Source organism: Leuciscus leuciscus, assembly GCF_965113295.1.
Source record: "Leuciscus leuciscus genome assembly, chromosome: 14".
NCBI lineage: Eukaryota > Metazoa > Chordata > Actinopteri > Cypriniformes > Leuciscidae > Leuciscus > Leuciscus leuciscus.
In genome coordinates, this window is record NC_138738.1 from 32,323,734 (window position 1) to 32,344,499 (window position 20,766).

General features: G+C 36.5%; 1 protein-coding gene across 4 annotated transcripts in view; it reads left to right on the top strand.

The window, feature by feature from the left end:
• Nucleotides 1-684: 684 nt before the first annotated feature.
• xirp2a (xin actin binding repeat containing 2a) overlaps nt 685-20,766 on the top strand; it is a 39,017-nt gene continuing 18,935 nt past the window's right edge. For 2 of the 4 annotated variants that reach the window (XM_082189553.1, XM_082189552.1), the window contains exons 1-3: nt 685-1,665; nt 14,312-14,408; nt 20,184-20,314. In XM_082189553.1, coding sequence (XP_082045679.1) covers nt 1,480-1,665; nt 14,312-14,408; nt 20,184-20,314 — 414 coding nt within the window. In that variant the 5' untranslated portion in view covers nt 685-1,479. Of the gene's footprint in view, nt 1,666-14,311; nt 14,409-15,957; nt 17,021-20,183; nt 20,315-20,766 lie in introns of those variants that run through there. The other 2 variants (XM_082189551.1, XM_082189554.1) reach the window with 2 other exon arrangements.

The following is a 20,766-nucleotide window of genomic DNA, read 5'->3' on the forward strand; positions in this document are numbered from 1 at the left end:
TATTTTAAAATGTAATTTATTCCTGATGGCAAAGCTGAATTTTTATCAGCCATTCATCCAGTCTTTCGTGTCATATGATCCTTTAGAAATCTTAATATGCTTAATATTTTTGTGGAAACAAAAAGGTCAAAAGAAGAGCGTTTATTTAAATTAGAGCTCTTGTAACATTATACATGTATGTACTGTCACTTTTGATTAATGTGTCCTTAATAAAGTATTAATTTCATTAAATAAAAATCCAAACTTTTGAATTGTAACTGTATATTGTCACTGGAACATGCCTGGTTAGGACACAATACAATGGTTGCCCCATCCATTTTTCCAATTTATTTATTTATTGAAACTGAGATACAAGTCAAAATATTGTGTTATTGTGAACAGATACTATTAATAGAGCATAACTTGTATTTAACCTGAAAACACAGGTTATAGATCATGGAACACATAGATCATGGAAATGAGGCAAATGGAGTTTGGTATAAACGTCCTTGTCACCATAATGTTTTCGCTTTTGTAATTGTGATTTAATTTCTCATCATACGCAGACCAAATACTGCAGAAATACAATTAAAATATAATTTTTATAAGCTGCTTGACGAGAAGCACTTGTATAATATAAAGCTTGAATATATATATTTTTTATATCAGCAATTATGAGATAAAATCTCAGAATTTTGGCTTTATAAGTCACAATTGTGAACTCTAATGTGTCAATCACAGTATACTGTACCATCTTATTTTTTTCAAAACCCATGTGGAAGGGGGGCAAAAGGTGGTCTGAGGCTGAAGATTATTGAAATGTTGTACAATAAAAAACTATTTCAAACTTTCTACTTCAAAATTCCATGCTTAATTCAATATGTTACTCGCCATTTCTCTGTAATATTTTGTGAAATTTACTAGGAAATCCTACACCAAATGTTTTTCAGTGTAGTCCCATAGCCTCTGTCTTTTTAAGATAAATGGCTTCTTTTTTTTTGCAGGATACAGTCTCTGTGTGGGTTCTTTTTTTTTTAGGAAATGTGTGTGCAGAAAGGAAAGGGTGTTGGTGTTAAAGCCGTGAGGAGGGCTGTGGTCAAGTTTCCATGATTTGTTCAGGGGTGATGTTTGTTTCCTGTTGGCAGGAGTGTGTGTGATTATGTTTTACTCAACTGCAATGCTTTGAAACCCTTAACTTTGGCATTCTGTGTGTGTGTGTGTGATTGTGTTTACTGGAAAGAAAATTCATAGCATGAGTTCACAGAGACCTTTTTTTCTTTTCTTTTCTTTCTTTTTCTCCTCCTTCAAGGCTGTCCTCGGTTTGTCCGTCTGGTTCGGCCTCCTAGACACCACAACTTTGCCACGCAGTCCTTCCTCCACATCCCTCTCTCGCTCTCTTTTCCTCTCCCTCGCCTTGTCTCTCTCTTCCTCCGTCCACTCTCTCGGTAGTGGTCCTCTCTGCTCTCGTGGGGGAGGCTGGAATATCTGGTTTCTCGAACAATGGAAACTCAATCAGGAAATGGACCCGAGGTGTTGAAAGAAGGAGAGTACGCTTCTTCATCTCCTTTCACCCTGCGGCCTGCTGACGCTAAAGGGGACCTGGAGGAGAACAGGCACATTGAGAAGTTTGACATCCCACTCAGCAGTCTGAAGCAAATGTTTGAGAAACCGCCGGTGCAACATGTGGTGAGTCTTAGAGCGAAAGCGAAAGAATGAGAGAATGTGAATGGAAAGACAAATTATGAGCTCTTGAGTCTGTCTGTTGATGAAGAGAAAGAGTGTGAGCATTAGGATGTCGTTTTTATGATATCTCATTGGTGGCTGCAACTTATAGATAGATTGTAGGCATTCTAAAAAGAATCTGAAGATACTGAATTTGTTTAGGGTCTGTTTGTTTCCCCTCATCATTCTTTAGTATTTAAATGATCTGTTTTCGTACATTATTTGTTGATGTTTTGTTGACTTCCGACAGTCTCTTCTGTCTGTTGGCTCCTATTTGAAAATGAAGTGCCTATATGCTAACAGTAAAAGATAATGTATTGAAAGACATGGATAGCCAGTTAACTTTGGGATATTTCACAACACACACTCTTTGAAGCACATTTACAGGTTAGAGAGCTACCATTAAAAGTTTGGGGTCAGTAAGATTATTAATGATTTTTTTTAAAGAAGTGTCTTACTCAACAAGGCTGCATTTATTTGAAAAAAAATATTGTGAAATATGATTGTACATTAAAATAACAGTTTTCCGTTTTAGTATGTTTTAATATGTCATTTAGGCCTATTCCTGTAATGCCGAGCTGAATTTTCAGCATCTTTACTCCAGTCTTCAGTGTCACATGATCCTTCAGAAATCATGCTGATCTGGTGCTCAAGAAACATTTATTATTATTATCAATGTTGAAAACTGTTGTGCTGCTTAACGGTAGGGTAGGCAATTTCTGGAGAGGCTTGCAATAGCAAGCTAGCTTTGAAAGCATTAGATCCCACCCTTCCTTCAGAGCGTCTCCAAAGCCACTCCCTCCTTCAAAACACATGAACACACACAGCCAGAGCAGAGTCTGCAAAGCGTCACGAGAGACGGTGTTAAATTACCTCATGTCTCAAACCACATAACATTACAATAATAATGAACATAAACAACTTACAGAATTGCTGCAGATTCATTTAGGCGTTGATAGTGTTGACATAGAAACGCATGAACAGTCAGGGTAGAATGTCACGGGTTGCCATCTCGTAATTACGTTGTTTTTATAAAAAGTAAAGTTACATAAAGTTTCATCTTTTAATTAATTACACAATTTAACACCATACACTATATGGTTGTTATACCAATTGAATGAAATCAGTATCTACAAAATCCATACCATTTATCAAAATCCATCTAAACCGCAATTACAATTGCCTAAATAATGTTATGAGATTAATGTTCTAAATACAACATTTTCAGTCGTAATAAGTGAATCAGAGGGTGCTTCTTAATATTCAAAGGCCCTGTCCCAAATGGCACACTTCATATGCACTTTCGGTCTTGTGGACTCACATTTTGTATATTTGTATAATATTTTGTAATCGTGCTGATATTCGAGAAAATAGCACTCTTGCTTGTGTGACTTGCTTAACTATATATTATGTTATAAACACAAAATACAAGAACTCATACAATGGCAATTCATATCTTGAATTATTGGAGACATTTTTATTAATTTTGGTGACATTTTGACCTTGCACGACACAATATTATGTCAATGCCAGACTAGCTTGCTTATTGTTAAAGGACAAGTTCGGTATTTTACACTTAAAGCCCTGTTTTCAGATCGTTTCTGATGAAATAGAACGGTTAAGATTGAAATTTGGACACCTGCTGCTGGCCCGAGAATTTTCGGTTTCTGTGGTAGCACCCCCCCCCCACCTCCACAATGGCTGCATAGGTGCACTGGAACAATCCTTCCTAAAACGCATTAAACTTTCGTTTACAAAGACGTGAAACTCACCGAGTGGTCAGGGGTGTTCACTGATATGCTCACACAAAAATCGCTGCAAAAGATCATCCGATAGAAGTCAATGGAGTTGGACAAAAACTACGATAAAACCTGTTGGAAAGCATCTTTTGCAGCGATTTTTGTGTGAGCACATCAGTGAACACCCCTGACCACTCGGCATCAGAGGACAAAAGGTCAAGTGCTTGAGCACAACTGCTGCTTTCTAGTTCTGTAATGTCATCTTTGAAAGTGAAATGCTGTGTTAATAGTTAGAGACAATGAATCGAAAGGAAAAGTCAAATTAACTGGATCCCATTCTTTCCCTGGACAAGTTTTGGTTTCACTTGCTATAATCCTGGGATTTTCTGTTTTTCAAAGCATACTTACGGCTTAGTCAGCTATGCTATCAAAGCAACATTAATCTAATTTCTAGAACCTGATCACTGGCAGGATAACATGCTCAAAAGACCAGCTTATGCTGGCATGATTTCCCATGCTGGTCTGGTCTAGTTTGGAATATAGCCAAGCTGTTTACCAGCACAATTTAGCTGGTGAAACTGGTCAACCAGCATAATCTTTATAGTGATACTGGGTAAACACCAGCACACCCGTATCCCATGTTGGTGACCAGCATAAAATATTACTGTGTGTTGGTGTTTTCAGGAGGATAGTGGTTTAAGTGGTTCCCAGGTGTGAGCTACTGAAAGTTATCATACTTCAAAGAACGGGTTTGGAAGTTTAGTGTTCATCAGTCACAGTTCAGTGAAGTGACATTGATGGGATGGCTGAGAATTAAACATTAACGAGACAGGAATGAGAAATGAGTAAAATGAAAATGAAAATTGGAAGAGCAGACATAACAGGAGTAAGAAAAGATTAATAGAGACAGTAGATTAAGAAAGCAGATCCATTTAAATTATGTGTGTTTCATAGTTTTCATACCTTGGCAAACTGCTCTGTGCTGGAAAGCTCTTGTTTTGCTGGCCTTTTACATTAGGAACATTTAATCCCTTAAATTAAATTATTGTGAGCACACAGAGAGAGAGACAGTGAGAAAGGTCACAATCTGGAAAAACAGAGAGTGTGCAACACACACACACACACACACACACACACACACACACACACACACACACACACACACAACACACACACACACACACACACACACACACACACACACCAGATGCAGCTACTGGCAATAAACTTGTGGGAAGCAGAGTAACTGTGCACTGACATGCTTAAACACAAACACACACACACACACACACACACACACACACACACACACACACACACACACACACACACACACACACACACACACACACACACACACACACACACACACACACCAGAGGCAGCTACTGGTAATACACTTGTGGGAAGCAGAGCAACTGTGTACAGACATGCTTAAACACACACACACACACACACACACAAAAAATGTTATGCACTATGTTATTTAAAACTTATTTTGGGGGTTCTTTCCGCAACACTGGCTTTCGTATAAATAACCCTGTAATTTGCATGTGGGTAATGTGTGTGAGTGGGCAGATTAAAACCAACAGAAGAAAGTGAGAGATATATAGAGATGTATAAAGAGAGAGAGAAAATGAACTAATTAGTTTAGCATGGTTTGTTTTAACTCATACTTGCAACTACTGTATACGCACACACACACACACAAGAAATACAAAAGCTGTGATTAAAAAGAATAAAAAGAATAGGTTGAATGCTATTTTTTGAATGCTTGGTTGAATAGGTTGAATGCTTTAGGCGACCTTGAGTGTCCAGAAAGGCGCCAAATAAATAAAATGTATTAATATTATTATTATTATTATTATTGAAGTTGTAATGATGACCATAATGTTCTTAGAATACTACGTCAGTTATATTTCGTCAGATTTCGATTGTTGTAAATTCTTACTGTGTTTTATTTGCCTGACCAGGCCCGCATGCAATATGCAACAGCAGAATTGCAAAGCCCATCATTCACAAAGTTAAAATTGCTTACACACAATTTTTCAAACTATGGCTCCTTTTCTCTAAACTCTACACACAAAACCACAAAACACATACACAACATGCAAAACATCACACATTTCAACACTTTATTCAAAACAATTTTTAACTCTTCTCAAAATGGTGTTTTTGCATAGTAACTCTACACACAAACCATCAAAAGATTAGCCATATACGGCAAACTGCACACATATGGAAAATGTAAAACACTACTGTAGCGAACAGGGCTGAGACGAGAGCCGATGGTGCGAATGCTAATGAGCGTCACCTGCACGCCACACTTGTCCTGAGTCTCACGGAGGAGCTCCGCAAGGATAAAAGGAATAGTGACGACAGTGAAGGAAGAGAAAGAACCAGGCCTGGACTTTATGTTGTTTTGTTTTAGTTTATGCAGCAGTCGTCCATGAGGGGCTGTTGCTTTACTTTCGTTTTGTTGTTTTAGTTTTTTTGTGATTAAGATTGCAACTCACTATACTATGGAGCAAGTCAGCCCTCACTAATGCGTCTCCAGAAGGTTCAAAATGCTGCTGCCAGGTTGTTGACTGGCAGACCAAAGTTTGATCACATTACGCCCATTCTGACCTCACTACACTGGCTACCGATTAAATTTAGAATTGTTTTTAAAATTTTAATATTTGTTTTTAAATCACTACATAATCAAGCACCTTCGTATCTCTCAGGAGTGATCTCCACCCACAAACCAAACAGATTCTTGAGATCTAGCAATCTTGGTCTCCTCTCCTGATCAAGCTTTTTACTGGTCCTACACTGAAAAAATTTGTTTCTTATTATTTTTGTCTTGTTGCCGACCAAATAGAGAAAAGATGCATTTACCAGATGAGTAAAATAACATAAGATGATATGTCTTGTTTTCTGAAGAAGAAAAAAAAAAAAAATGAAGTGAGTTCTTGTTTAAAACTAGCAAAATTATCTGCCAATCGGGTGAGAAAAATAATTTAAAATGGAAACAAAAGGTCTGCACTCTCTAAGAATACTTTATTTGTTACAAACAGGAGATAAAGATTATACAAACGTTTTGGCTCTTTGCCTTCGTCAGTGTGACAATTTCCCTTATTCTCAATAATTGTTAACCGTAGCGTCAGTTCTGGCAGGTCACATTAGTCAAGCTCGCATGAGCTGACTCTCAGCTGATCCACATCTACCTATAGGAATACGACGCCTATCGCTGTATAAATATATAAGCTCCTTCAGTATTATCAGCAGCTATCGTGTTTCTCAAGAGCTAATTACCCTCCTCCATCCCCAGCTCCACCTCTCGTCAGTCAGGATTTGGCCTTCTGAGTCCTTTTGAATCAGAATAAATTCTCGAATTATGTTGTACTTTAAAATCTTAAATTAATGTTATCTGCAATACATTCATGTTAGTTCTGTTCTGTTTACCCTAAGGGGGGTTATCGCTGCTCTCTCTGCTCTTATCTATGCTAGGCTGCATGGATGTGCAGGGAGTTCTCGCCCAGAACGGAACCATACCGCCAATCCAAACTATATGCTAATTGTCTTATCTTATCTAATCTTATTTGACAATAGTGGTCCTGACAGATATATATATATATAGAAAGCACGCTGTAGGTCTTCAGGTGATCATGATTAAACAATCAAATAATCAGTCCACAGACTCCCGTTTAAGTCCATATGGAACAGTAAATACTGATTAAAAACAATGTTGGGAACAATTACACATCAGGCAAAAATGCCATATATAAACTTTGTGCCCAAAAAACAAAAACAAAAAACAAAACAAAAACAAAGATAATATCAGCTGCAAAAATATACAGGGATGCACAGTTTTCTCTGCACTCTGGTCTGGAACAGACACAATCTTATCACACTAACCATTTAAGATGGATAGTATGCAAGATAGGATTGGCAGTGATTTTTCTACAATAAAAAGGTGATAACTTATCATGGTCACCTTAGGTAAAGGACGTTGGTCACAGCACCAATAACTGTATAACTATATGGTATTTTGATGAAAACCACTGTTTTTGTAAGGGTCTCCATGGTAGCTTGAACTTGACAGAAAAAAAGAAGTAATAGAATATGTGACTTAAGTTGTAGATTTCTTCATGGTGGTGAAACACAGGCCTGGATGATTGGATGCTTGAGTCTTGATTCTGAAGTGGTTTTGGACAAGAGCAGAATGAGTGACTGTTGTTCCTGATTGAGAGGCTAATTGCTGCCTAGATAGGAAGAGCAGGAAGAGGAGAGAGATTGCTAGAGATCCATCTATTGTTTCTATCTGAAACATGACCTCTCCACCCCACCGGGGTTATTAATATTTCATGATCCCTTTGCACACACACACACGCACACACACACACACACACACACACACACACACACACACACACACACACACACACACACACACACACACACACACACACACACACACACACACACACACACACACACACACACACACACACACACACACACACACACACACACACACACACTCTCTCTCTTTCTCTCTGTCTCTCTCATTCATTATTACTCAGTCAGGGTATACAGAGACTGCCATGATTAAAGGCTGTCAGAAGAGACTGAGAAACTTTCTTTCAGACATGAAATCCTTCTCCTGTTATTCATCAACCACTTTAGAACAGAAAGGAATACAAATCCTCACATCCTGTTTAAAATTTGGATTTAGGTTCATCCAAGGTTTAGATAACACTTTTAAACTCTTCCGCAGGCCGAGAGATGTTGTGGTGCATTCTTTCCAGTAGAGGTCACTAATAGAAAATGTAAGGCTATGCAAATGTAATGTACAGTAAACTGCTGCCTGCAGTTCTATAATAATACTGGATTATTGTCATAATGAACTGATACCTAATCAATGTTTTCTCACTGTATTCAGTTAAAACTTCATAAATCTGCCTAAAATGTCAGCAAGGAAAAGAATGCTTCTTACCCAAATGGAGTAGCCTAATTGAAATCGTAGTTTGGATATGTGGTCTCAATATAAACAAATATCTTCACAGTGCTTGAGTCTAATCTAATTTCGCTGTTTGTTTCCTTTCAAGCAAATATGTACGTTCAGGATTCAAGAAATAGAGAGAAAGAATTCACACACCCTGGTGAATATACCAGTATAATCCATCATGAATTCCCATGATGGTCCAGTGTTGTGCTGGTTAGGTACAGTACATGAGTTGGTGGTCCATCATAGCCACAGGTATGCTATTTAAAAGAAAAAAAATATTCTTGGTTCAGTACAAGTACCTAGTGAGGCCAGTAGGGGGTGCTCACCCAGTGCTCTGTGTGGGTCCTTCCAGTATAGTGATGGGGACACTATGTCAAAAGCACCATCCTTTGGATGAGACTTTTAACCGAGGTCCTGACTCTCTGTGGTCATTAAAAATCCCAAATTTGGCCAGGATGCCAGGGTTACATCCCTTTTCAAAGGACATCATGGCCAAATTTGCCCATTGGCTTCTGTCCATCATCATGGCCTCCTAATCATCCCCATATATACTGATTGGCTTCATCACTCTATCTCCTCTCCACCAGTAAGCTGGTGTATTACCATGTAAAGGGCTTTGAATGCTGTGAAAAGCACTATATAAATGTAACAAATTATTATATACTTTAAAGTCAAACAAGCTCTCTAAAGTTCAGCTAATCGCATTTAATATACATTTAAACTATAATAGCCTACATTTTCATTTAATTGCAATTAAGTGCCCAAAAACATTACATTCATGTTCTATAAAGTATATAATTTACATAATAATTTTTTTTTTTTTTTTTTTAAGTAAGCTAAAGTGCACTTCCTTTTGACAAGGATATAGCCACTCCAACATTATAAGTGTTAACATGAGATGATTGTGATAAAACTGCTTACTAACCTTGTCTATGCAAAGTTATATCCAATTTTTCCTGTCACGGCTAATAAACTCTGGAACTTTCGAATTATATGTGCAATGATTCCAAGCAGGGGCTTCATAACAATAAGAAGAACCCACCCAGAGGAATTGGTTGGTAATTACACGTTCACCTGCTTAAAATAGTAGCCTATAGTTCCACCACTAAAAGGATGATTTACTGTATACTTGCACTACTTTCTATTGTAAGTGTATTACTATAGCCTACATGTGATTTTGTTTGTTTTTATAAATGAGTCAAAATGATTTTCTGTAGTAATCAACAGCATTTTCAAATGTCACAGCTTAACTTGTTTTGAAACCCCCGACATTCTGTTGCGTTTAGTTGTGAATAGACATAAACTCAAGCTACAGGCTAAAGCTAGCTGACAGTTAAAAACTGCCCTGCCACTGCTAAATATACCCTACAAACACAGTAACTTCACTGCTAAAAGTGTAGAAAGTATTAGGTGCTGTCATCTCACTCTTTTAAAGTTATCCCTGCGCTATGTGTAGCGTAGCTCAGGCTTAAAGCAGCTCCTTGTGACTGTTTCTGGCTGCCTTTAGGGTTAAAAGAGAAAAAGAAAAACAGAACTGTCGGTCAAGGCCTGGGGACAACAACTCAGATATTTACATGTTTAGCTGTTCACGCACTGTCACAGGATGTTCGGTATGTGTTCTTGTGTCATCTCATGTGCGCATGGTAATCATACCATGTCTTCACTTCACTTTATAACCTGTGGCCTTGTTCTGACTACAAAACGCCTTCCATCATTCTTTCTTTCCTCCTGTGTGTGTGTGTATAAAAGCCTCTCAGTTTGTTTTAAAATAGTTGGTGGAAATAATATTGTTTGTGTGTGTGTGTGTGTGTGTGTGTGTGTGTGTGTGTGTGAGAGAGAGAGAGAGAGAGAGAGAGAGAGAGAGAGAGAGAGAGAGAGAGAGAGCTGCCCTGCTTGTTTTTCTAACTCCAGGTCAGTGACTCATGTTTAAATATGTCCACTTATCACAGAGACAGGAGAGTAATGGGAGACTCTCAGTGGTGCTTACAAAAACAGGAAATCCCCTTACATACGCAAACACACGTAGGTGACCAGATTTCAAAGTTCTAGTTCTGTGATTCAACATATTACAATTTCCAATGTAATCATCTCTATGAATAGGCCTATCAAAAAGGGGGGTCATTCCAGTTTTGTGTATTTTGTCCGTTGTAATATGAGCAAATGTATTACTGTGATGAACTATAGTATGTCATATACTCAAAATTACATTTAGTCACCAGTGCAGACTATAAGAATATTCTAATATTTTGAATCAGCTTTTATTTTTACATTTTGATTTTAGTCCAGCTTTTGTCATCATAAGCTTTTAATAATGTTACCATTTAGGTTTAATTTTTTAATTACATTTTTTAGTTCAGTTTTAGATTTTATTTATTTCCAGTTAGTAGCCTAATTTTAGGGCTTCAACTCAAACTTATTTCAGTTAATTTCCCCCCCCAAAAATGCATTTATTTTAATTACATCTAATATTTATATTTTATTTTATTTGATCAACTTTATTATTTTAGTCAACAAAAGTGTTTTTAATAGTTTTAGATTTAGTTAATAATAATAAACCTGCTTGCAACTAATGTTCATAAACTTCTGTTAATTAATTTTTTTTTATGTTCAATAAGCTTTACAGGATATTTTGAACAGACAGGCCACCAAAAACAGGGACAAATAGTTACGCAAAAAACACGCAATTACAAAAACATACCATGCTAATACCATGACGTTGTCTACCATGACGGTAGTTCCATGGTATTCACAGAAGGACTTTGGAATGCCATGTAAATACCATCATTATATGCATCAAAGTACCATATGGCCATCTGATACTCAATCATTTTGTCCCTTAAAACTCATCTTTGATCACCAAAATGACGTATTTAAAACGTTTTTTTCTTGTGTTTCATGCCTAAAAATAGCTTGAATATAACTTTACACCCTCATTTCATTAAGTATATGCGGACACATGAATAAGCAAATTAGCCCCTTTCTCCACTCACGCCAACTCGGTCAACTCGAATACAAGTCAATCTATCACAATGGTAATGCTTTATGTATCGCTCTCTACAACATCAGACACATAACGGTAATTAATATGATTAGTCTTTTGCTTGACTATGTTATCAAACTAATAATGTGTTGCTAGTGTTACACAAACCATGTTCCCGTTCGCCATCTTAGTCAGCCTTCTAAACATCAGCATCCTCAGAAACGCTTTGAACAACTTAGAACGTCAGTGGAGAAAGTCATAGTACATCATAACATCGTAATATAGACCTACATCATACATAATTAACCCGCCATATTGTTAAATGTACCTGATTTTTCATATAAACAGAAAAATATACTGGAATAACCTGGCTTCTCTTGAGAGAGACCACAGTTAATGATATGCTAAAGCCCGCCGGCACATTGACTTGATTGGTTTCAAGGTAAAAAAAATCAGCAGTGGTGTTGACATGTATTTGCACATGGTTTGTCTTATATTTTATACACCACATAGACATATAAACAACATTAAAAACTTGATTTTTACCACAGGGGGACTTTAAGGACACACAATATTGGCAAGATTTGTACATGTAAATCCCTTTGGTTTTGGTAACCTTTGATTGAAACAAGGTTCCCAAAAATACACACATACTATTTAGGAAATAAATAACTAGAATCAGATCATATCTCATTCATTATCTGAGGTTTATTCAGGTGAATTAACTCAGAGCTCTTTTAATCTTTACCCAGGTAAAATTTTAACAGATTCAGAGATAAATCTTGATCTTTTTTGGCTAGGGTGAGTTCAGGATGATTGGGACACATTTCTTTCCATTGAGAAAAGTTAAAAATTGTCCCAATCAACCTGAATTCACCCTACAGTTTTTGACAGCTAAAATTCTGCCAAAATATCTGTGCATTTGAAAACACAATCAGGGCGTCTGACAGCACTGCGACGTTGATGTCAACATGAGAAACTGACTGTTTATTAGAATTCATTCACAGTAGTTAGCCTTTAATTTACTTGCAGTGTAACTGATAAAGTGAAACTCAGCCTTTCAGTGTGTGTAAATGAAACCACCTGTTCTCTGCTGGGAAGGGTGAACCTTGACCTCTTGGCTCAGTATTCGACAGACTCTGTGTGTGCGTCTTATGCCAGATGAGCTGAATAGTGGAATGTGACTCCACATGACACAATCAACGTGTGTGTGTGTGTGTGTGTGTGTGTGTGTGTGTGTGTGTGTGTGTGTGTGTGTGTGTGTGTGTGTGTGTGTGTGTGTGTGTGTGTGTGTGTGTGTGTGTGTGTGTGTGTGTGTGTGTGTGAGAGAGAGTCTGCATTAGCATGTGTGGGATAGTGTTGATTTTCCCTTCCTGATGTTTTGAACTACAGATGCATGTGTATTATGGAAGAGCTGATGGGACGAGATTTGATTTGCAAATTGTTTTGTGAAACTAAATAGACAGAGATGGGTAAAGGGAAAGAGAGCGCTAGATAGCGAAAACAGTTCCATCCGGGTTTTAAAGTATAAACTGATGAGTGTTATATATGTGTGATGTGATGTCTGTTTATACAGCCGATGCGTATAATTTTTGTCAGGGTTAATGGAAAAGTTCACCCCAAAATGAAAAGCATGTATTCACCCTCACGTCATTTGTAAACTATGACTTTTTCTTCCGTGGAACACACATGATTTCCATACAATTATAGTCAGTGGTTACCACAGCCATCAAGCACAATTTTCAAAGCATGAATTTCACTTTTAGTCAGCAGTCTTTGTTGAGATGACCAGAGTTATTTAATATCAAAAGATCAGAGAGATATTGTGGAGCTAATCCGTTCATGGCTTTAAAAACAAAAAGCAGAATTTTAAAATCAATTCTGTAACAAACTGGCAGCCAGTGCAACAAACGTATTGGGGAAATATGATTCAATTTGTGTAAATTGTGTCAAATGTGATGTAAATAACCGGCCACATAAAAAGTTTTCTATTTTTAGTAAAAAAAACGGTGTAGTGTAAACACCCCCTAATATGTAGAGATAACTGTAACCATACTTGTTTGATTCCCCTTAAAAACGTTCTCATAATATTACCTGACACAGTAACATTGACTCGTCCTGAACCAGTAAGAACTCCTCACTGATGTTAAAGTTGGACACCTTTATTTTACATGTTTGTTTAATTGTTTGTCATTAATATTCAAAAAGCAAACGCACAGCCTGTGATGATGATTAGACACGCTGAGCTTTTTTAATGCATGCATGGACTATGCAAATTTTGCAGCTTTGAACTGTTCAGATACAGCAACAAAATAAATCAAATATTAAAATATTGTGAAATATTCTTCCTAACTCATCAATTAAAATGCTAAAGCTTAAACTCAGCTGGAAACTTGCATTAATGTAGACTATTGCCTCAAACTCAGTGTAAAGTGTTGGTTTTTAGTTTTGAGCTGTGTGTTCTGGCAGAATGTTTGCTTTTGATGCCTTTCTAGTAATAAAAATGATGTACACACTGAAAATACATTTATACTATATATTTCCTTTTGTTTGTATGCAAATATGTTTCACAGTTGGCAGTTTATTTCAGTGTTCTCAGTCACCTTCCCTTTTTTCATGTTCCTCTTTCAAGGGCATTATTGTACTATTGACTTGGTGACAGCTTTCAAGCTTCAGGTGAACTTGCTTATTCAACACAAACCTGAGTCTTGTTGATATACTGTTAATGATAAATAGCCAAAACACACACACACGCTTCACGTACAGTCTCTCTGTTTTGAACTTTTGTTCAATGTCTCATGAAACTGGTGAATGCAAATGAAACACGGACTGGAACGTGTTCTCTAACCACACCTGCCTCTCTCTCTCTTTCTCTCTCTCTTTTCTCTCACTCTCTAGGAAGTGAGTGGTTCACATTCGTCCAGTGGGAGAGTTGCAGACAAATATAGTGGTGTAAGGGAAAAGATGTCAGATCAGGATTCAAACTTTGGAGGCTGTGAGTATCTTTTGGCTTTTATGCTACTGTAACTCAGTGTTTCTTTTTAAATTGGGCCACATAATTTTTTTATTCACAGTGTTTATGTTTGGCTCTAAAAAGTCTGATTCAGGAAATTTTACACTGAACCATTTGTGATCTCTTGTTTCTAATGTGATTTACATGTTCGTGACAGTTCAGGGTGTGTGTATGTGTGTGTGTGTGTATAAAAGTGACATGATTAAAGACTTCACACATTGCTGTCTAGCACGATGACAACTGTGATGACAGACTTCTGCTTTAGTGCTCATGCATGTATGTGTGTGTATGTACTGTACATGTGTTTAGATTTCTGCTGCAATCTCATTCTGTTACTTTAAGTTTAATCAGACACAGGATATAGTCTTAAAAGTACCCATACTATACCCAAACTTTATTTTACAATGCTCGTATATATATATATTTTTTTAAATATGCAGTGATAATAATATGCTAGTGGGAGGTGTGTGTAGACAGGTGAGCTGATTTGTGTATGGTCAGTGTCTGCGTGTGTCTCTCTTTTGTTATCCCTCTTTCATTCTTTAAATCGGGCTATCAGCTTGTCTTTGAAATAGACAACCTTGTTTATGACAGGTCCATATTCACACATTCACTGGAAATGATGACCGTCCCTCAAGTGTGTTGCATTCTCTTGAGTGTTTGTATATCTGATGCATGGAGTTAGTGCTGTCCAGGAGCAAAGGAGGAAATTCTGATTGTTCTGATTATAGCATTACAATATTTTCTCCTCTGTCTCAGCTTTCTCTCTTTTTATCAACCCCATTTACTATCGCCGGTAACGGGAAGCTTGTCGCTCTTTTTTATTGTCTTTTAAATTCCTCTATAACATATTTTATTAACCATCATAAATTAGGTATCATTTGAAAACGTACACCCTCAGTCAGTATTCATCCTGTGAAAACCATAAAAAAAAATTGGACATTGCGTTACCATGGTACTTAAATTAATTTTAGGGCTCCTTCCCCTAGTGGGCAGTGTCATGTTTCATATTTCAAAATTGACTGCACTATTTTATAATCAAAACTTTTTCTAATCTTTACAAAACACATCGTTGGAAAAGATTCCATATTTTGAAGATTCCATATTTTGTGACTGTTTTGTGATATTGTGACAAAAATGTATTCATTTTTGACAGAAGAACGCATTCAAAATAAAATTTACTTGGTTAGACATACGGCTGGTTTTATAGGATTTTTAAAGTAAAAAAGTTTTAGTATATATATTTATATAAAACTGCTTAGCACAGTACATTTGCTTTATAGTAAATTTACACTTAAATAACTTTTTACACATTCACTTCAGCAATAATCTACTACTTTCATTTAAAAAGAGACCAACCTTAGGGCTAAATTCCAATTTTTATAAGATAATGTTTTTTTCTAACCACATAAAAAGCACAGCATCCATTTGCCAAAAAAAATGCTACTTCATCTGAACAATTATGGCTGTTAAAATCAAAGTGACATTAAATACAAAAGTAAACACAATATACTGAAATTGTTAGGAGTGTTTTCTTTGCCATTTCTGTCACTTTGAGTGTCTCAAGTCCGGCCTAATTTCTGACCCTGACGCCAACACACACAAACAGATGTAAGCTCTTTCTGTAAATGCTTTATATTAATCAGAGTTTTGAAGTAGCCCTCACCTCCTGTGATCCCCTTCAAATAGAGAAAATTCTCTAGAAAATTGTGTTCGTCATTATTTATTCACCCTCATGCTGTTCCAAACTTGTATGTTGTTTTTTCCACGAAACACAAAAGGAGCATTTTTGAAAGAATTTTCCATACAACATTCCTAGTTTCCATGTCTGTTAGACTCCAAAAACATAACAGTAGAGGTAGTCCATATGACTTGTGCTCTATATTCCAAGTCTTCTAAAGTAAAAGTCTTAAATTTAAATCATTATTCACTGATTATCTTCCTCTCAATTGTCCAGTCACAGTGTTTCTTTAGTTTATTGAGATTATCTGTGAATTTTTAGAGCTGTTCCTCACACAAATCAATGTTATGGCTTCAGAAGGCTTGGAATATCACAGATGGGATTTATGGACTGCTTTAATGATACATGAAATATGTGTGTTTTTTATGAGCTTATAGTGGTCACTATGAGCTGTAATTGTATGAAAAAGATCTGCTTGGACATTTTACAAAAATTAAATAGAGTAAAAGTTTTCACTGAATCTTACATTTAAAGAGATGAAATGGGATGCTAGTGCATTTTCAAAGCCAAGGATGAATGTCCCTAAAATCTCTCAGACAGTAGGGTGCCTCTCCCCCTCAGTGTGTCTGTCTGTCGCTCTGACTTCAGGTTAAGGGCATGTTGAGTAGCTTATCTAAAAAAAGGCCTAGCAGACTGGCAATCTTTTAAAGAGGAGGAGGGTCTCTGAAATACAACCAGCTGTCTCTGCCCTCCATCACTCTGAGGTGAACCGGACAGTAGACTGGAGCTGGTCTCCAAACACACACTTTCACACACGGACGCTGGGTGTCTAGGGGTCTCCAGGTGGGATCTGGTGTCCAGGTGACACTATAGTAACGTTGAGGAACCGAGAGGAAACGTCAGACCTCTGAAGGTGAGTGTGGTTTAACAGAAGTGGTTTCTGGTGAACTGTAGATGTCTGTTGTTCATTTGGAAAATGCATGGCTTCCAATTAAACCAATTTTGACAATGAATTATAGTAAACAGTGCTACTCAATAATTCATAATTTAACAATAATCTCATTTTTACATGGTAAATTGGGTTGAGATGTGTAAAATATATTTCCAGGTTAAGTGCATGAGGCCAGTGGCGTATGTGTTTCGAGAGCGCTCATTAAGAATGCATGTAGAGGACACATGGCTTATTGTCACATCATAATGGAGTTGACCAAAATGAATATTGATGAGTATTATTTATATGAACAGAAAGTAACAAAAGGATTCTTTTGTTATAAACCAAACAATATCAGATTTTCCAATACCCGTTCACTGGCCTTTCAGAAAGACAAGATCTCAGAGCTTGGGATTCTAGCAATTCAAAACTCGTCATGCTTTTCATTTCACAACAGTATCAGTTTAATGTATTTAAAGAAACTGATGACTGGTTTAAAGAATTAGAAGTTATATGAATAATTATATGGACAATGTGACGACAAATGTAAAATGAGATGAGCGAAACATGTTAACTGTATACAGTAAATTGTCTTTATTCTAATGAGCATTGTGTTTGCTGTAAGGCAGTGAGTCTCATATATGTCGGCTCACTCCATGAGTGTCTCAGAATAGAGTCCCAAAGACTGGACTTTCTGAATTTAGCCTGTAAGCTACTGCTGCATTCCATAGCCTAGAGTCCAGAATATTACAGGCCTACTGACATGATGCTAACACATTTGTGTATTGATACGCAGTTTAATCATACATGTAGTAGATGTCTAGCACATTTATAGATTGCTAATTCTGAACCAAAACCAAAGCACTCATTTATCTAAATAACAAAAAAGCAGTAAATCTACACTAATGCCTATTTCTCTTGGTCATAGGTGACAGAAAAAGACAGATAATATTAATCGAGAAGTAGAAATATTAATGATAGACAAGTGACAGATATAAAGATTTCCTTGGCTTTGCATTTTAGGAAGTCACTCTTCCTGGGGCGCCTCTCTCTCTCTCTCTCTGAAATATGAAACGAACGGTCCTTGGTTTAAAATAAGTCTTCTTTAATTGCTCTCAGTACTGTGGTTACTTCACGTCATGGTAATGCACAACAGTCTAGAATGCCGCCAAACCCCTGCGGTTCTAGATACTTGGAGGTTTTCTGGAATGTTGAGCCTTGCATCGTCCATCTTCCCCGCTGATGCCTTTCTCTTGCCATAATGACAAACGAGTGCGTGATCCCTCTGTCTCCACATCCCATCATCTCTGTGTTTGAAAAGTGTCAGATACCCTCAGGTGTAGAGTTTCTGTTCAACAGCTACTGCTTATTCTGGATGTGAATCATCTCTCTCCCTCTGCTGGCTAGCTTTACACTGGCATTCACTGAATAACTTGCTCTGCTAAAATTAACAGTTCAGGGAACATGTCTTGGTCACATGGTGATACGGTCATACTTTACTGATGCAAGAAAAGCAGTGTGGTTGTATGACACAGTACAAAGATCTGGCTTGAAATAATCCGCAAATAGCATTGCAGTGCATCTTCCAGTGGCTCTTATTTTTAACAGTGATGGACTGAATTCAAATATTCAATCAATGAAGAATTTAAAATGTGCTTACTATTCAAAGAGTTACACTCTCAGAAAAAAAAAGGTTCAGTGGGGTTTTATATAGAACCTATAGGGTTCATGACTCAATTTTAAAGAATCCTTTACGCCAAAAAGGTTCTATAAGGAGAAATGTCTTAAATGATTGCATAATACTTTTATTTTTAACAGGTTATTTAAATTGTTTCTAGTGATAAAGTATTTTTACGAGCTGTTTAATTCAATTTAATGAAAAGAAAAATGACTAAATTCCTAAATGTAAACCTCTGAAAGTTATATATACTAGTAAGAAGTGCCTGACAACCATTTAAGGTTCTATATCACTATAAAAAATTGTTTCATGATTTGTTGTCACAACTTTTATCTTTTGTCAAATCAACTTAGATAATTAATGTGGTTCACATAACATCATATTTTGAGTTTCTATTTATTAAACTAATCTCCTTTGTTGGATTAACTCAAATTCTTTATTTCAATGAACTAAAAATTTTACAGCAACCAGCTAACTTACTTTTTTAAGTTAAACCAACAATAATTTTTTTGCGGTGAGAACTTTTTTTGTTTCAAATGTGTCTATCTGGAATGTTATGACATTTCATTCATAATCCATCATGACATACAGCTTTGTGTTCATTGTGTTTTTACATGTTATGCGACTTCTTGAACGTAAGATTTAAATAATTAAATTATTTTAAAGCTATTTTACATAATATTTAATATGAAAGGACTTTGAATGGATGCATGCTATATTATGAGCTAATTAGAAAAGAAAAAAAAAAAATTTTCACGAGCATTTTAATGCAACCTTGTACATCAACCACCGATATTAAAATTCTGGCTGATACTGACAAGCCATTAATTATTTTCATGTCATGGCTGATAACCGGCCAATATTAAAATTCTACACCGTGATGATAAAAAATAGAAAAGCAAAACAAGCAAAAATAAAAAAAATGTTAAATGCTTCAAGAACAAGTGAACATATGAAATGCCATTTTAATTTTTGCTAAAGATTATATTAATAGTGTCATTAAATTATCTGTGTTATAAAAAATATTTCAAATGAGTGTGAGATGACAGATTTGTGACAGATACCAGTAATTAAAAAAGAAACTCTAAAATATGTGTAAATGACCTTATATGTGTAACCCTTACCAGAGCTGGAGGTGGTGATGGCTTGGAGATCAAACTTTGAAAACAGTGATTGATGTGAACGACGTGCATGCTTTATGACATCATTCCTCATCTTGTCACTTGAGCCATCTATAGACTGGGAGACAGAGAAAGAATCAGCATGCTGTCACAATACATCCCTGTTGTCAGTTTGACTTTGTCTGGCTAAATTTACTCTTAAAATATGACAGATGATGTGATCTCTACTCTAACATTAGTTTCCCTGAACCAATCATGAACCTTGAAGTCAGGATAAAGAAATGCATCTATTTATGTTACAGTTTCAGGTTTAATAGCGAATGATGCACACGTTTCTGTGTTTCAGCTGCAGGCAGTGCAGGTGTTTCACCGTCAGGAGAAACACACGCTGACAGTGAGACTGAGACCTTGCCTCTCAAGCAGAGACTGGCCCTATACCAAGCTGCCGCTACCAAGGAGGAGAGAAGCCCATCTGTGGTATTTACCAGCATGAACACACAAACACGCGTGAACATATGCTACCCCACAGACTCATTATATATTACCTGTATGATTTCTTATTTCCTGTCTAAGGCCTTCCACTTGATATAAATACTTAAATACTTCACGACTGCTAAAAAAGTATGTCTTTATAGTATGAATGTGTGTAGTATGAATATAATCTGGACATACTTTGCCATGTTGTCATTATCATGTGACCTACCAGCGTCAGTTACGTCGCTTCACTGTCATTTATAAATCCTCTCCCGTTGCCTCATGGGATAAGTTTTAGTAGCCTACATTTATTGTTTTTAGTACAATTTATTTTTAAAAATATGTTTTTATTATGTATGTAGTTTTTTATTACGTTTTATTTTATTTAGTTTTCGTTAGTGTTTTACTTTAATTTAAACTAAATGAAAATGTGAAATGTTGCCTTGGCACTTAGC